Genomic DNA, 17,756 nt, shown 5'->3' with positions numbered 1-17,756 from the left:
AGTAGTCAAGAACGCCATGGGCATCATAATGGCTACAGGCATGGCTCTAGCAGCTGTGAAGGTAGTCATGGAACATGCTATCGCTGGCACCGTTACAGTCTTAGCAGTGATTCAGATGGCTCCAAAGACCATACATACAGGAATAGTCATTGGGGAAAGCCTCATGGCTCTTCATACCAGAGAAGGGATGACAGCTACTATGAGTGTGGCTCAACAGATCACTTTGTGAAAACCTGCCGCCGTGTTAGATGCAACAATTGTAAAAAACTTGGGCACATGGCGGGTGAGTGCGACAGGCCAAGCCGATGTTGTATATGTGATGGCAAGTATCATGCTGAAAGTGAGTGTCCCTTTAAGTCAAGGAAAGACCGCTGTATTTGTAAGAATGTTCGGATAGTTTTCAACCGAAACTCAGTTGACTAGCAGACTGATTTTGAGAGAGAGTTGTGGGCCCTCAGAGAACAGTGTGCCGCACTAGGTAGATGGTGCGAGGCTGAACCGAAGGAGCTTGAGAGACGAGAGAAAGAGCTCCGTGCTGTGAAACAAGAGTATGAGAAAGTTCGTCCTCTCAGGGAGATTTTTGCTTCAGCTAACTCCCCTGGTTCCCGGGCAGCTCCCCATACCACGAAATCTCAGAGAAAACCTGCTGCTACCGTCTTGCCACCACCATCCCCGCTAGGGACAACAGTATGGCATTAGGTGGAGACTCGGGCAACGAGAGAGACCACCACGAGAACGAAGGTCTTCTTTTGGAGGGAGACAGTGGGGTGTCACCAGCCACAGACCACACAACAGGAGATCGTGGTGAACGGGTGACTAGCCGGATACCTGCTTGCAGGAGACCGTGCTGAACAGGTGACTGTAGCCGGATACCTGCTTGCAGGAGACCGTGCTGAACAGGTGACTGTAGCCGGATACCTGCTTGCAAGAGACCGTGCCGAACAGGTGACTGTAGCCGGATACCTTCTTGCAGGAGACCGTACTGAACAGGCGACTTCAGTTAGAAACCTGCTCATGGGAGACCGCGCTGAGCTGACGATTGTAGCCAGAGACCTTACTCTAGAAGGATACTGTGCTGAGCAGCCTGCCGCCAGAGCCATAGAAACCCCAGTTCATGGGCTGTCGAGGAAAAAAGCATGGACACTGCGGATGAGGACTTGTTACTTGATCCAGGTAAAACTGCAGTTTGAACCTCGAAATAATGTCGGGAGAGACCCCAAACTCTCAACTCTTATTGAAGGGTAGTTTCCAGGATCCACCGCAACCTTCACTAAACTTTGCGTTTCCATAAATACCCGGAGTATTAGAGCGCCCTAGAGACGTAAGGTAGAACTACCAGGTTTTACTCACAGAGACGCCAGACTACGAGAAAAATATGTTTTCCTAAGTGTGCAGGAGATCAGCAAATAGTTGCTTACAGACTATACAGGCTGCAGAGGACTAGACCTCACGAGATCTCCCAGAATCCAGATGAACATCCCCTGCGAGAAAGTCGCTTCCATCAAACAAAGGAAGATGTGATATTATCAGCTCGCTACAACTCCGGCTTGACCGGAGGCAAGGAGAAAAGCGCGAGACCGAGAGAGGGGATCTTCTGGTGGCTCGCTTACGGCTTGAAGCTCAGTAAGTTAGGACGTGTTTGTTTTGTCTCCTGATAAGTAACGACTTGTTAAAGAACCCACTGAACTAGAGTAGCTTTAGTTCACACTTATCATTTGATATATCCCACTCCATATGTTATAAATAGGTTTTCTCTATCAGGGTACTCTAAACGTTGTGTAGGAGGAGTTTTCATTAACACCCAGCTGGAAAATAACTATTCAACATGTACATTTCTGTCATGTTTCACCGTTTGTTTACAAACGGAACTAGCATTCGATTAGCTTTCCCATATGGCGCCTACGTTACGAATCGCCATTGAACTTAAAACCCCTTTTTAGTTTCAATGCGGGTAATTCCTTAATGGGGTTTTTAGTTCAATGCGTATCACTATCAACGTAAAGTCACGTGATTTCCATTCCAGAGGTTTTAAGTTCAATGGGAATAGCTAATATTGGCCAATATAGGTTTATATATCTATGTTATATACAATTAAAATAATGTGGAGTTGTCTACTAATTCAATCAAAATATTTCTGTTATTTACAAAAATTTTATAACTAAATTTAGCTTTATAATTAGTTAAAAAATAAAACTTGCAAAATAACCTACAATTTTTCGTCGCAAATAGAGTGGGCATTTCGTACGAATCATTCCACACACCGCACCCGCGCAGGTTTCGCACGTTTTGACCAAACAGGCATAGCAAAGGCTATTTCCTCTTTCAAAACGAACTAGTCATTATTTATTAGAAGCTTATAAAATATTCCTTTGAAAATTACTTAAACAATGGCTGATGGTTCTTCTGAAGATATCAAAGTGACTGTAAAAACTCCTAAAGCCAAAAAGACATTCTCGGTAAAATCGGATTATACAGTTTTAAAGGTACGTTTGACTTAATTTGAATATGTTAAGTTTGTTGGAATGGTTTATTACCACTACAAGCACGACACGTATTTAATAGCGTTTTGTTGATTAGTGAAGTAATCAGTATATGCGAAGTGTCATACTTTAATGAAGAAGATGATGATCGGTGGCAAAAAATCACTCTTATCATTTTCTTACGAACAAATAGATGGTTCGGCCCTAAAGCCTAGACTATTCCTTACGTTTGTTAAGCAAAGGGAGTCACAAATTTCTTTTTTGTTTGTCAGAACCGAGATAGTACGTGAAATGGTGTAATTAAAAGAGATGACAGTAAATAATTGCCGAAGTGGTGTTTCACGTATAGGTCCCAGACAGACCTGCCAACCCAAGAGTGGGGCAACGCGTGAGATTTGGTTTTGGGGCAATTGATGTATCAATGATAGTATATATGTAAAATTGTGGAAATTGGGGCAAAAATCTCACGCATTTCTCACGCATTTTCATTTTTTCTTTGGGGTGATTGTGTGAGTCTCACGCCCAATGCGTGAGAGTTGGCAGGTATGGTCCCAGAGTGACTCATTTACTTGGCTGTTCTATTTTTTCAGTTATGTTCACAACGTTACAAGTTTTTTTTTCTGCAGCCTATAACTTGACAAATTGTAAAATTACTATGTCAGAATAACGGTAATGCAGTATTGTAGTAGCAACAAATCGTGATACGAGAATCGGTGTAGGATTCCATTGCTTTTTGCAAAGTAGCATTGCCTTGTTGTGAAGAAGAATTTGTGTAAAAAAGCATTTAAAAGAAAGACAGTGTAAAGACTTTCAGAAATGTTAGTCACTTTGAAGATGGCAAAATCACCAATAGCGAAACATTACCAAGTGACCAATATAAAATATGAACATATTTGAACATTAAAAAACAGCAAAAAACTGGCCGTGATCACTAGATTGTAATGCAATTAAGACAAAAGTATACCAAATCTTTTAGACATAAAATTCTTGGTTACATATCTAAATAGCTTCTGAACTATCTGGATTTTCATTTGCAATAGTATTTAAATTACAAAGAAATTCAGAGGAGTTCTACGAATGTTATTGCCTTGCTGGTCATCTGTCCTCCCTTCATCAATACGTGTGAAAATTTAGCATACAGAGTTTACTTTGTAAGTTGTTATATTTGGTGTTTGGCTGGGAAAACTGCATCATTCTTATTGAACAAAAGTAGTAACTCCGACTCAATAATTCAGACCTGTTCGGTTGGATGTTATTTCTTTAATCACTTTTTGTAATATATTTAGTTTTTATAATATTCTTGCATTTGAAACAACACTATTACCGCATCACCATTAGTATGCTACTAATTGGTAAATATTCTTTATCATCTTCCACATATTTTCTGTTGATTTGTGAGGTTATTTCTTGGTGAGTCATACTCGAAAACTATTCATGATTACCACAACTAAAAATAAGCCACGAAACTTGGGTCAATGATTTAGGATTTCAAATACTCACCATCACAACTCCAGACGCTGTCTATGCTTTGAATGTTTGTTATATGAGGTAGTTAGCTATTCATTACTTTGCTTTTGCAATTAGTTAAAGGTGGATTTGCAACAAAATTCACATTACAATTATTTGGTATCAAAAGATTCACCATGTCTCTGCTGTGTTGTAGGTGCAAAATATGTGGAAATGTGATTACAAGCGCTTAAAAGCTAAAAAACGAACAGTAAATCGCCGCCATCACGAAACCGCCGTAGATCGGAATCGGTTTATTTCTCTGACGTAGTCAATCCATTTGGTTATTGTTTTGACACAGGATGTTCTCACATGAATTAAAAAGTCAATACAAGGCTCCATATAAAACTTCTCGTAGCACTAGTTTATGACAAACACTTCAGGTTTTACCGAAGATCCGGTATCAAATATAGATGCTCGTTACTTTACAGTTTTGTTTCGGCTTGGTCTAATCGTCTAGTCGTAATCTGATCATGTGACCCATACTTCCTGCCAAACAGCACGAATAATTTCTGCAGCACTTATCGATTATCACATGTGACCAACAGGCTCGTCATGTTTATCAGACAATGATATGTACTGCTTCGAGCTAAGGTTAAAAAATTAAACGAATTTTCATGGGAGGTTATAAGATATCAGTGCTGAAAGTGACAGCGTTACAATGACGATGAAATAGATGCATAAGAACAATAGACATGGTTTTATTGAATGCGTGAAGTATATTTGCGAAAATATTTTGACGACTGAGGTTGCATGAAAGTGTAAACAGAAGCCATCTTGTTCAACTACGTCCCATTTGAGCCGTTTTGGAAAGAGATTCTAATTATCGACGGTTTTGTGATGGCAGTGATTAACTGTTTGTTTTTGAGCTTTTAAGAGCTTGTAATCACATTTCCACATATTTTGCACCTACAACACAGCAGAATAAGACATGGTGAACCTTTTGATACCAAATAATTGTTATGTGAATTTTGTTGCAAGTCAACCTTTAATAATGCTTCACTATCTTACTAACTAACTAGATCTCATATCTTTAGTTATTATGCGCAGTTATTATTATTATCTTTAGTTATTATTTGTTGAAAGCGTGATGAGTTTTATTTGTTCATTGTTAGTTTAAAGAAGAGATAGCCGAAACATTCAGTTCGAGTGTACCACAGTTATGCCTAATATTTGCTGGCAAAATTCTCAAGGACTCTGACACTTTGGAAGGAGTAGGCCTAAAGGACGGTCTAACCGTACACCTTGTAGTGAAAGCAGCAAGCAGTGTTAGTAGTATTTATTATTATATATTATATTATTTATTGTTATCAATCATATCTTTGATAAATTGATTGTCAGAAGGCAAGTTTATGTGTTTTCGAGCATTTGCTCATTATTTTTTACTGATGCTACAAGCTTTTGGTAGTATAACTAGTCTGTGGTATCCTTTAGAATGTAAATTCACAGTCAACAACAAGTACCTCAACAGCTGCTGGATTAGGCAGTGGCCAAACTTCATCAGCTTCCTATACTTCCACCAACACAGCTACTGCTGGCTCAAACCCTTTTAGTATGTTTGGGGCCGGTGGTTTGTCTACTGGTGGGAACTTAGGAGAAATGCAAGCCCAAATGCAGCAGCAGGTAATGTTTAACATTAATTTTCTTTCATTAACGTTTGGCTGCGCAAAACTGCATTTGCCAAATACTCTTTGCAAATAGCTCATTTCCATCTTGCATTTCTATATACTCTCAAAACTACTATCTTTCTAAAAATAAATGAAGTTTTAGTAGTCATTAATGCCTGAAGAGAGTCCTGAAACAAAACAAGTTCTTTCAAAGCGTACAATTGATTCCAAAATTTCTTGCACTTTCAACATAATGACAGGTATGTATTTATGGGGGAATTATTTTTAAAGGTTGACTTGCAGTAAAATTCACATTACAGTTATTTGGTGTCAAAAGATTCACCATGCCTTATTCTGCTGTGTTGTAGGTGCCAAATATGTGGAAATGTGATTACAAGCTCTTAAAAGCTCAAAAACGAAAAGCCGCCGTAGATTGGAATCTCTTTATTTTGATGACGTAGCCATGAAATTTGGTTATTGTCTTGTCACGTGATGTTCTCACGTGAATTAAAAAGCCAATAAAAAGCTCAATAGAAAACTTATCGTAGCACTAGTTTATGACAAACACTTCGGGTTTTACCGAAGACCTCGTATTAAATATAGATGCTCGCTACTTTACAGTTTTGTTAAGGCATTATTCAATCGTCAAGTCGTAATCTGATCATGTGACCCAATACTTCGCAAATAATTTTTGCAGCACTTTTCGATTATCGCAAGTGGCCAACAGGCTCATCATGATTATCAGACAATGATATGTACTCCTTCGAGCTAAGGTTAAAAAGCTTAACGATTTTTTACGGTAAGTTATAAGATCTCAGTGCTAAAAGTGACAGCATTACAATGACGATAAAACAGACGCTTAAGAACAATAGACATAGTTTTATTGAATGCGTGAAGTATATTTGTGAAAATATTTCGACGAATAAGGTTGCATGAAAGTGTAAACAGAAACCATCTCTCAAAACTACGTGACATTTGAGCCGTTTTGGAAAGAGAATCCAAACTACGGCGGTCTCGTGTGGCCGCGATTTTCTGTTCGTTTTTGAGCTTTTAAGAGCTTGTAATCACCTTTCCACATATTTTGCACCTACAACACAACAGAGTAAGAAATTGTGAACCTTTTCGTATCAAATAACTGTAATGTGAATTTTGTTGCAAGTCAACCTTTAATAGCATCATTGCGGTTACCTTAACACTTCTGACAATGGATCGATGCTCATAACCCCTCTTCTACTGCAAATAAAAACCTAGTTTTGGCTGCAAAATGTAGCAAACATATCAGCGAGTGCAATGAGCTTTTATTCAACCATGTTAAAGATGGATGTAAAATAAAAATGTCTTCAAATTTGGAATGAAATAAAAATTGGAAGCTCTAACAAATTGCAAAGAATGACACAGGCTATAATATCATCGCAGGTCAACTGCAAGCAATATTTATCAACTGGTAGAGATATTTCTCGGTTTCTCGATGCATATTTATTAATAAATCTTTGACAAGTTGGAGATAAGTTAGCAGATATGTTGCATTTATAAAAGTTTAATATCGCTCCACCGGAAAAAGAGGGTGAAATATAGATGAAATTCGCTTGGCCCTGTAATAGGGCTAAATTTATCTTCCAAAAGTTCTGACGAGCCATTTGAAAAATAGACCGCAAGCCTCTATTTGAACGTCGCTTCCAATTGACAGCCACTATAGAGAAAGGGTTAAAAAATAGAGTGCCATGGCGTTCTATTAGAGGTTTTACAGTAATTGGGAAGGATCATGTCAAAGGCTGTAAAACATTTGTAGCTGACCCATTTAATTGGGAAACAGGGGATTCGAAACATAAACTAGGACTTATTTCCTGTAGCCAGTTGGTTTGTACTCAAGCTAAGAATTTTGCAACGATAGATTTTCAACATAATGTGAATGTATAACTTGCCTTGCGTGTTCTGTTTATCCTGGTATCTTTCAACTGTTCTTAGCTGACATCCATTTCCTCTTTCGAGCATGCGTGTAGCTTTGCAAGCAATAGGAAGTTCCCATCATATTGTTTCTGCTGAAAAGAGCATATTCAGAGCTTAGCCAGGAAATGAGCTCATCTTTAATAGGTTTTCTAATATACATCTATGGCTCATGGCATCTATGGCATATACATCTACGGCATATCTCGCTCCTTCACACTTAATAATCACTCCTCAACTGTTGCTAGAATTCTAATATCCATCTATGGCATATCTCGCTCTTTCACACTTAATAATCACTCCTCAACTGTTGCTAGAATTCTAATATACATCTATGGCATATCTCGCTCCTTCACACTTAATAATCACTCCTCAACTGTTGCTAGAATTCTAATATACATCTATGGCATATCTCGCTCTTTCACACTTAATAATCACTCCTCAACTGTTGCTAGAATTCTAATATACATCTATGGCATATCTCGCTCCTTCACACTTAATAATCGCTCCTCAACTGTTGCTAGAATTCTAATATACATCTATGGCATATCTCGCTCCTTCACACTTAATAATCACTCCTCAACTGTTGCTAGAATTCTAATATACATCTATGGCATATCTCGCTCTTTCACACTTAATAATCACTCCTCAACTGTTGCTAGAATTCTAATATACATCTATGGCATATCTCGCTCTTTCACACTTAATAATCACTCCTCAACTGTTGCTAGAATTCTAATATACATCTACGGCATATCTCGCTCTTTCACACTTAATAATCACTCCTCAACTGTTGCTAGAATTCTAATATACATCTATGGCATATCTCGCTCTTTCACACTTAATAATCACTCCTCAACTGTTGCTAGAATTCTAATATACATCTATGGCATATCTCGCTCCTTCACACTTAATAATCACTCCTCAACTGTTGCTAGAATTCTAATATACAGCTATGGCATATCTCGCTCCTTCACACTTAATAATCACTCCTCAACTGTTGCTAGAATTCTAATATACATCTATGGCATATCTCACTCTTTCACACTTAATAATCACTCCTCAACTGTTGCTAGAATTCTAATATACATCTATGGCATATCTCGCTCTTTCACACTTAATAATCACTCCTCAACTGTTGCTAGAATTCTAATATACATCTATGGCATATCTCGCTCTTTCACACTTAATAATCACTCCTCAACTGTTGCTAGAATTCTAATATACATCTATGGCATATCTCGCTCTTTCACACTTAATAATCACTCCTCAACTGTTGCTAGAATTCTAATATACATCTATGGCATATCTCGCTCTTTCACACTTAATAATCACTCCTCAACTGTTGCTAGAATTCTAATATACATCTATGGCATATCTCGCTCCTTCACACTTAATAATCACTCCTCAACTGTTGCTAGAATTCTAATATACATCTATGGCATATCTCGCTCCTTCACACTTAATAATCACTCCTCAACTGTTGCTAGAATTCTAATATACATCTATGGCATATCTCGCTCTTTCACACTTAATAATCACTCCTCAACTGTTGCTAGAATTCTAATATACATCTATGGCATATCTCGCTCTTTCACACTTAATAATCACTCCTCAACTGTTGCTAGAATTCTAATATACATCTATGGCATATCTCGCTCCTTCACACTTAATAATCACTCCTCAACTGTTGCTAGAATTCTAATATACATCTATGGCATATCTCGCTCTTTCACACTTAATAATCACTCCTCAACTGTTGCTAGAATTCTAATATACATCTATGGCATATCTCGCTCCTTCACACTTAATAATCACTCCTCAACTGTTGCTAGAATTCTAATATACATCTATGGCATATCTCGCTCCTTCACATTTAATAATCACTCCTCAACTGTTGCTAGAATTCTAATATACATCTATGGCATATCTCGCTCCTTCACACTTAATAATCACTCCTCAACTGTTGCTAGAATTCTAATATACATCTACGGCATATCTCGCTCTTTCACACTTAATAATCACTCCTCAACTGTTGCTAGAATTCTAATATACATCTATGGCATATCTCGCTCCTTCACACTTAATAATCACTCCTCAACTGTTGCTAGAATTCTAATATACAGCTATGGCATATCTCGCTCCTTCACACTTAATAATCACTCCTCAACTGTTGCTAGAATTCTAATATACAGCTATGGCATATCTCGCTCCTTCACACTTAATAATCACTCCTCAACTGTTGCTAGAATTCTAATATACAGCTATGGCATATCTCGCTCTTTCACACTTAATAATCGCTCCTCAACTGTTGCCAGAATTCTAATATACATCTATGGCATATCTCGCTCTTTCACACTTAATAATCACTCCTCAACTGTTGCTAGAATTCTAATATACAGCTATGGCATATCTCGCTCTTTCGCACTTAATAATCACTCCTCAACTGTTGCTAGAATTCAAAAGTTGGGCATTCTGTCATTTTTAACTTGTCTGTTTTCATAATATCTTTGGAATTTCATCACTTTTAATATAATTTATTTGTAAAGTTTGATATTGCAGCTTGAAGTGGTGGATCACGAATGTATTTAATTCACATAGTCCAAAGTTTAGATGCTTTATTCTTTACTGAATGCATAGTTAAAAACAACTGGAAATCCTTTTGCAAGGAAAAGGTATTTTCGATCAAGTTTAAAGGCTACTGGATTTTTATCATATTATACATTGTAGCTGACAGCTACCAACTCAGTTAACATATATTTTGTGGGCATTCCGTATTTTTAGGTATTTGACTTTTTGTATTATAATATATTATTATTGTTATAAGTACCCAACTGACGGCCGCTTCAACAATTAAAAAGCAACTTGTGAGCAAAAGTGCTTCAAACCAAAGGCTTATCTGGACAGCAAATCCATCATTGACAATTGAATCTCGATTCTCGTACAATGAGAGCATCATCCAAGTAGTCTCAACTTGTCAAATATACACCTGTCTCAACTTGTCAAATATACACCTATCTCTATTCATCTAGCTCAGGGGTCTCCAAACTTTACAGCCAGAGGGTCACATGAACCTTCAGCCAGCATGTGTAGGGCCGACAAACCATATACCGCTGGTCAAAGAGCGAATATTTTAATAAAACGAAGTACATAACACAAGCTTTATTAGTTAAGAAAATAATTATTCAAAATTTAAAGGTTAGATTTCAACCAAGAGTAATATCATAACAAAATCACAATTAGTCTGTTCAGTTTCCTCAATGTCAGTGGTGAAATTGGCTTTTTGATGACAAAATTGTGAAAAAGTCTGGCTTTAGGTTTGAGGTCCCAAGCATTAGAAGAGCCCTCAGATTTTCATCTGACATGTTTTTTCTATAACAGTTTTTCCCTTACTTCATTCCAAAAAAAGTTTTTTCACACAAGTAAGTGGTGTCAAACATACATAGCAGTCCTGCAGCAAAATGTCTCAAATTTTGATAGCTCTCTTTAGGTAAGATTTTGTAAAATTGAACAAGCCCTTCTTTAAATTTATCCCTCAGCGAGTCATTTGCTTGTAGCTCAATCATCTCTAATTCTCTAATTGTAAACTGTCTGGACATGCAGCTGCATTAGTGTTGGGCCGGTATCTAATTTAGTGCCGGATCGGACATCCTTGCACATTTTTATCGGTTTTTCCGGTTTCGGTATCCTCGGTATTTACCATCTTCGGTATCCTTTGCCAACTAAGAAAGTTCGGTATTGTCGGTACTATTGTTCGGTATGTGGTTATCAGTGTGTCTTTAAATGGTTTAAACTTTAAATCATAACTGTCTCGAACAATTTTTATCGTTTTGCAAAAAGTAGCCTGTGCAAAAAAACATTCTTTAGTCAGCAGTATATTGTTACCGCAAAGAGACTCCTTGTTTTAGAAAGCCAAAAAAGAAAAGAAAGATGGAAATATAATTTTCATGATAGATGTTTTTATTGTTTATTCTATTAAAAAATATAGTTATTGATACAAACGTTATGTATAATAAAGAACAGATAGATAATGGCAATGGGCTCTCTTTGTTAAATATACTGAAACAGTTTAAAAAAATCTTATTATCACATATTGTAATCAGGTAATGTAATCACATAATTATACGCAGTCCAATTAGAGTCCAGTCCCGTTAGAGTCTTTATACGTCCTCCCATCTGTGTAGAACTCCCAAACCTTCGAGGCTGGTGGCATTATCAATGTAACGTAATATAATAGTAGATACAGTCAGCGTGGAAATTTTCGTTGAATTTGTTCGCCAATGCGTGCTGAGATTGGCATGTTCGTCATGAAGCGTTTTAAAAATCTCTCCGGATATCTGTATAACCATATACCGGTAGGCCTTCACGGATAAATACCGATCATATCAAGCCGGCCGCGGATACCTAGCTGACACCGAAAATGATTGGTTTCCTCGGATACCGAGAATCCCTCGGTACCGGTAAGAGCGGATAACCTAATACCGGCCCAACACTAAGCTGCATCCACTTCAAATTGATTTTGAAAGAGCCTCAACTCATCTGCTTTTGCATGCAAATCAGCAAATCTCTCCTGGAATTGATGTTGAAGCTCTTCAATAATCCCACAAGCAATTGAAAGTGGAAATCTGTGTTAGCTTCTACCATAGCCTCTGTACAGTTTTTAAAATGTGTTAAATTCATGACCTGAACTTGTTTCAGGAACAGGTCTAGTTTGTGCCTGAAGGCCTTTAGATGTGTGAACAAATCACTAATGAGGTTTTCTTCTCCCTGTGGCTTAAGATTTAAACTGTTGATATAGCCAGTGATATCTGCAGCAAAAGCCAACTTACATATCCACGCTTTATCAGACAGTAATGCTTGATGCTTCCCTTTTCCTGCAAGAAATCCTGCAGCAATTTCCACAACTTAGCCATCTTACTGCAGTGTAATATGGCATGTCTACAGATTCTGTCTGTCTCTTTTAGCATTTCCTTGAACTGTCTGTGATTCAGTCCCTGTGATCTTATCAAATTCACCATTGTTGTTACAGGGTCCACCACACAGCTAATGTCCACATACTTAGCACAAAGAGCTTGTTGGTGTATTATGCAATGTAGAAACATTGGTTCTGATATATCTTTTTCAGCACAAAATTGTTTGATTTGTCCCACCAATCCTTTCTTCACACCACACATATTTCTTCCCCTATCCATAGTTGAGCGTTTCAGTCAATTCCAATCCAAACTATATTGCTCAAATGTTTTCTGTATTTCTTTCATCAAGTTTCTCCAGTCGTTGTGTTTTACATTCTGTTCAGTGAAGCCAACTCTCAAGTGATATTTAAATTGGCATCCACACCTCGAATGAAAATTAGCAACTGGGAGGTGCCACACCTGTCCGTTGACTCATCCATTGCCAAAGAAAAATGCACAAAATTCTTAGCATGGCTGGCAATTTGCTCCATTAGGTTTGTGCTCATGTTTCCAACTTGCCGGGCAACAGTATTAGCACCCAATGTTATAGTTTTAATAACATTTGATTTTTCCGGACAAAGTTCATCCACAATCTCTAGCAAACAGTTTTTTACTATCTCACCATCTGTAAAAGGCTTGCCATTTTTAGCGAGAATATAAGCCACTTTAAAACTAGCCCTTGCTATCGACTCATTTTGTTTTGAAGCTTTTGTGAAAACTGTTCTTTGAGAATTAATGAGCTGCTTTAACTTTGCAAGTTTCTCTTCACGTATATTTCCTTCAAACCGTGAATATGTTCCCTGGCGTTTGCTTTGGTAATGGCGGTGCAAATTATACTCCTTCAATACTGCAACAGTCTCATGACAGATGACACACAATGCTTTATCTGCAGACTCGATGAAGAAGTATTTTACACTCCACTCTTCTTGAAATCGCCGACACTCATCATCTACTTTTCTTTTCCTTTTGTCAATCATCATGAAGCGTTGAAATATAAAAAATTTCCACGTTATCCCTCAGCTCTTTAAATTTCGCAATGTGCTTGAAACGAAAGTACGAATAGGAAGTTGGGACAAAAATTGACGCAAGCCACTTTTGCTAGTTGGCTTGAGTCATAACGTGCATTTTCTGCACAAAGTTTATTTTGTTTAATAATATTATTTTTTTTAATTTTGTTTAATTTTTTTCTTAAGTGTCTCTGCGGGCCGGATAAGGGGCCCAACGGGCCGTTTCTGGCCCGCGGGCCATAGTTTGGAGACCCCTGATCTAGCTAAATAATCTAACCTTTTTTATTGGTGGCTGTGAAATTTTTTTCGTCAAGTTTTTCCATGTTAATATGTTTGGTTTTTTTCATGAATCTACATGTAAGGTCCTCCAATTTTTCACCATATGTTCATAGACCATAAACACCAATTCAGGAATCAAACTAAAAAGTTTGTCATTGTTACATGAAAAATATGTAAGTTCATATGTTGATATGATGCGGGTCATAAAACATGTTCGTTATCAAGAGCACAAGAATATTAATAAGGTTGTTATACATCAGAGTTGTTGCTGAGAGAACCTTATCACTGTTGTAATGCTTCAGCTACATCCGTGCTTATTCCACAGTTGCTGCGAAACCCGGAGAGTATGCGACAGATATTGGAGAGTCCAATGATGCACGCTATTTTCAATAATCCGGAAGTAATGAGGTCAATGATAACAAGCAATCCTCAAATGAGAGAGCTGATGGAAAGCAACCCAGAAATTAATCACATGTTGAATAACCCTGATCTTATGCGACAGGTAGGCAGTTCCAGTCATCTAAGGACATTGTGCTGCTTTAATTAATGAGATTTTTAAATCATTTTTAATGAAAAATAATTTGTAATTGTTTTTACTTAAAAATGATTTTACTTAAAGCTTGATAAAATTATTACAGCTGAGTAAAAATAATTTGTCATAGCAATAATTTAAATAGCTCTGTCATCTAAAGATACGGCTATATCCTCAAACCATAAATTATCCTTCGGCTAGTAGTAAGTTCAGTGTATATCCTCAAATCATATTATCCTCAGGCCAGTAGTAAGTTCAGTGCATATCCTCAAATCATATTATCCTCAGGATAGTAGTAAGTTCAGTGTATACCCTCCAACCATATTATCCTTAGGATAGTAGTAAGTTCAGTGTATTTTCTCAAATCATATTATCCTTAGGATAGTAGTAAGTTCAGTGCATATCCTCAAATCATATTATCCTCAGGCCAGTAGTAAGTTCAGTGCATATCCTCAAATCATATTATCCTTAGACTAGTAGTAAGTTCAGTGTATATGAAAAGTTATTTTTCCAAACCGATATTTCTGCAGTTACCGTACAGCCAACAAATTGAAAGAGTTGAGTAAGGTTTTTCGTTTTTTTATGGCCAAAGGGCTGAGTTTGCGAAGGTCTTGAACGGATTAGGCAATTTACATGCATTGTACTTTTCTTGCAACGTAAATTCCCTATAACTGTTTACTGTTGGTACCCTGCAGGATGAATTTATTCGCGGAGGTAAGTTTCACGCAAATTGCTTTTTTCATGCATATTCGCGGACTAATTTATTCGCGGGTGAACACAATCACTCTCTATGAAGAGATATCTCTATTGCGGCTAGCAATAGAGTTAACCCTTCACATGCGCGCACCACGTGTTTCGGTTTCTATTTAGCTTGCAACTACGAGTCGATCATGCTAAGCTGTAAATTTCTTGCTGCGTTCAGAGGTTTTCATGAATATTCATCGATTTGGAGGCCTCTGATGAACCAACAACTTGTGGTAAGTAATGAGTTTTTTTCAAACCCATTTACTAAATTAATTATTGAATTTTACTTTGGTTCTTCGTTAAAACGCAATATTTATTTTTTCCGTCCCTACCGCTTCGTTATTTGTTTTAGTGAGAGAGAGTATTTTCATCCTACATGGAGGCACCATTACTGCAAGGGTGGTAGATGTCATTGGAAAATCACCAATAATTCAGTGAGGTCTTGAAATTAGGTATAAGTGACCGCAGCTGCTAACGAGGAGAATATATCTATTTTAAAGGTTGACTTGCAACAAACTTCACATTACAGTTATTTGGTATCAAAAGATTCACCATGTCTTACTCTGTTGTGTTCCAAGTGCCAAATATGTGTAAATGTGATTACAAGCTCTTAAAAGCTCAAAAACGAAAAGCCGCCGTAGATTGGAATCTCTTTATTTCGATGACGTAGTCATGAAATTTGGTTATCGTCTTGTCACATATGTTCTCACAGGAATTGAAAGGCCAATACAAAGCTCAATATAAAACTTATCGTAGTACTAGTTTACGACAAACACTTCGGGTTTTACTGAAGACCCCGTATCAAATATAGATGCTTGCTACTTTACAGTTTTGTTTCAGCCTGGTCTAATCGGCAAGTCGTAATCTGATCATGTGACCCAATACTTCGCAAATACTTTCTGCAGCACTTTTCGATTATCACAAGTGACCAACAGGCTCGTCATGATTATCAGACAATGATATGTACTCCTTCAAGCTAAGGATAAATAATTAAACGAATTTTTACGGTAAGTTATAAGATATCACTGCTAAAAGTGACAGCATTACGATGACGATAACACAGACGCGTAAGAACAATAGACATAGTTTTATTGAATGCGTGAAGTATATTTGTGAAAATATTTCGAGGAATAAGGTTGCAAGAAAGTGTAAACAAACCATCTCTCACAACTACATCACATTTGAGGCGTTTCGGAAAGAGAATCCAAACTGCGGCGGTCTCGTTGGCTGCGATTTTCTGTTCGTTTTTGAGCTTTTAAAAGCTTGTAATCACCTTTCCACATATTTTGCACCTACAACACAACAGAGTAAGACACGGTGAACTTTTTCATATCAAAAAACGGTAAGGTGAATTTTGTTGCAAGTCAACCTTTAAAAAAGGAACAAAAACGCCTTTACGATCACAAATTTTTGGCCAACCGGCAGAACTTTGCAATAGTAAGCCACGAGGAGAGTTCTGATGATAACACCCTTACCAGCCATGTAGTAGCGAAAGAATCGCCTTTAACATCTACCTAAGACAGTGACAGCAATATAGAGCTGCTATTACCAAAATAACTAGTCAGAGAGCACCATTACACGCTAGTATTTACTTATCAAGCGTATCAGTTGAATTTTATTGCTAGACAACCACCATATGGGCTGAACTGTTTTTATTTACTCCATTCATCGTTTGTAAATTTTTATTTTTCTTTGAAATATTTTATTTGTACACTCAAGTTTGTAATAAATTATAATATATCTATACATGAAATAGAATACATGATATAATCATGTTTGCTGCAGCGATATCAAGGAGTTGTTGTTGATGAAGGGGGTCCAGGTTGACTGGTGGCTTCTCTGCCAATATTCCTGCCTTGGTGAATATTACTACTTGTCTGTAGTATTCGTAATCGAAGTAGGTTCCGTTTCATTCTCAATCTGCAGTAAACACAAAAGAGAAAAAATATTAATAAGTATAAATGAAGTACAAAAACAATAGCTAAAGTATCTAATGAAAGCGATCAGTTTTTAAACAAAAGAATTAACTAACCCAGTTAATTATGGAAAAACGTATCTGCACTGCAAATCAAATACATACCATATAATGTCCAGATCAGAATCATTATCATCCTCAATTTCGGTATTAGAGGTTGATGGAGTTGATTTCAATGTAAAAAGACTAGGAGAGATTTTTTGCATTGACAAAGCCATGCCGAGTAACTTGTGAAAACCTTGCATAATTTTGTAAAGTTTGATGCAATGGCAATAAAACTCGAAGCCCGGCGATGATTTTAAAGAAGTTTTGGAACTCGGCTACATTTAGTACTTCTGCCTAGCGGCTACTTTTGCGATGACGCCTTTCTGCATCTCTTGTGACAACCTTGAATAATTTTGTAAAGAAATGTGATGCATTTGCAATGGGATTAACTCCGAAGCCCTGGCGATTGTTTTAAAAAGGTTTTGGAACGCAGCTACGTGTAGTATTTATGCCGAGCGGCTAGTTTTTAATTTGAGGCAGTAGTTATTCTCCCCTGTGAATTAAAATAGAACTAACTATTCGCGGAATTTAATAATTTGCGGAATTGACTGTTCGAAAAATAGCAAATTTTTGTATCCATCGAATATTTTCATCCTGTAAGGTATATCGTAAACGTTCCTGGAACAGATTGTTTTCATTATAAGAGCGTCTACTGTAACCAATATCAATGCGAGGCTAATTGTTA

The 17,756-nt window shown here is 37.2% G+C and overlaps 1 protein-coding gene across 1 annotated transcript in view; it reads left to right on the top strand.

The window, feature by feature from the left end:
* The first annotated feature begins 2,326 nt into the window (after positions 1-2,326).
* Positions 2,327-17,756, top strand: part of LOC137390577 (ubiquilin-2-like) — a 42,027-nt gene continuing 26,597 nt past the window's right edge. Inside the window, exons 1-4 of the mRNA XM_068076907.1 lie at positions 2,327-2,483; positions 5,102-5,254; positions 5,421-5,609; positions 14,101-14,277. Of these exons, the coding sequence (XP_067933008.1) occupies positions 2,388-2,483; positions 5,102-5,254; positions 5,421-5,609; positions 14,101-14,277 (615 nt within the window). The 5' untranslated portion in view covers positions 2,327-2,387. The remainder of the gene's footprint in view (positions 2,484-5,101; positions 5,255-5,420; positions 5,610-14,100; positions 14,278-17,756) is intronic.

This window comes from Watersipora subatra, chromosome 3 (genome assembly GCF_963576615.1).
Source record: "Watersipora subatra chromosome 3, tzWatSuba1.1, whole genome shotgun sequence".
In the NCBI taxonomy this organism is placed as follows: domain Eukaryota; kingdom Metazoa; phylum Bryozoa; class Gymnolaemata; order Cheilostomatida; family Watersiporidae; genus Watersipora; species Watersipora subatra.
Note: the sequence above shows the minus strand (reverse complement) of the source record. Positions and strands in the feature narration are given on the sequence as shown.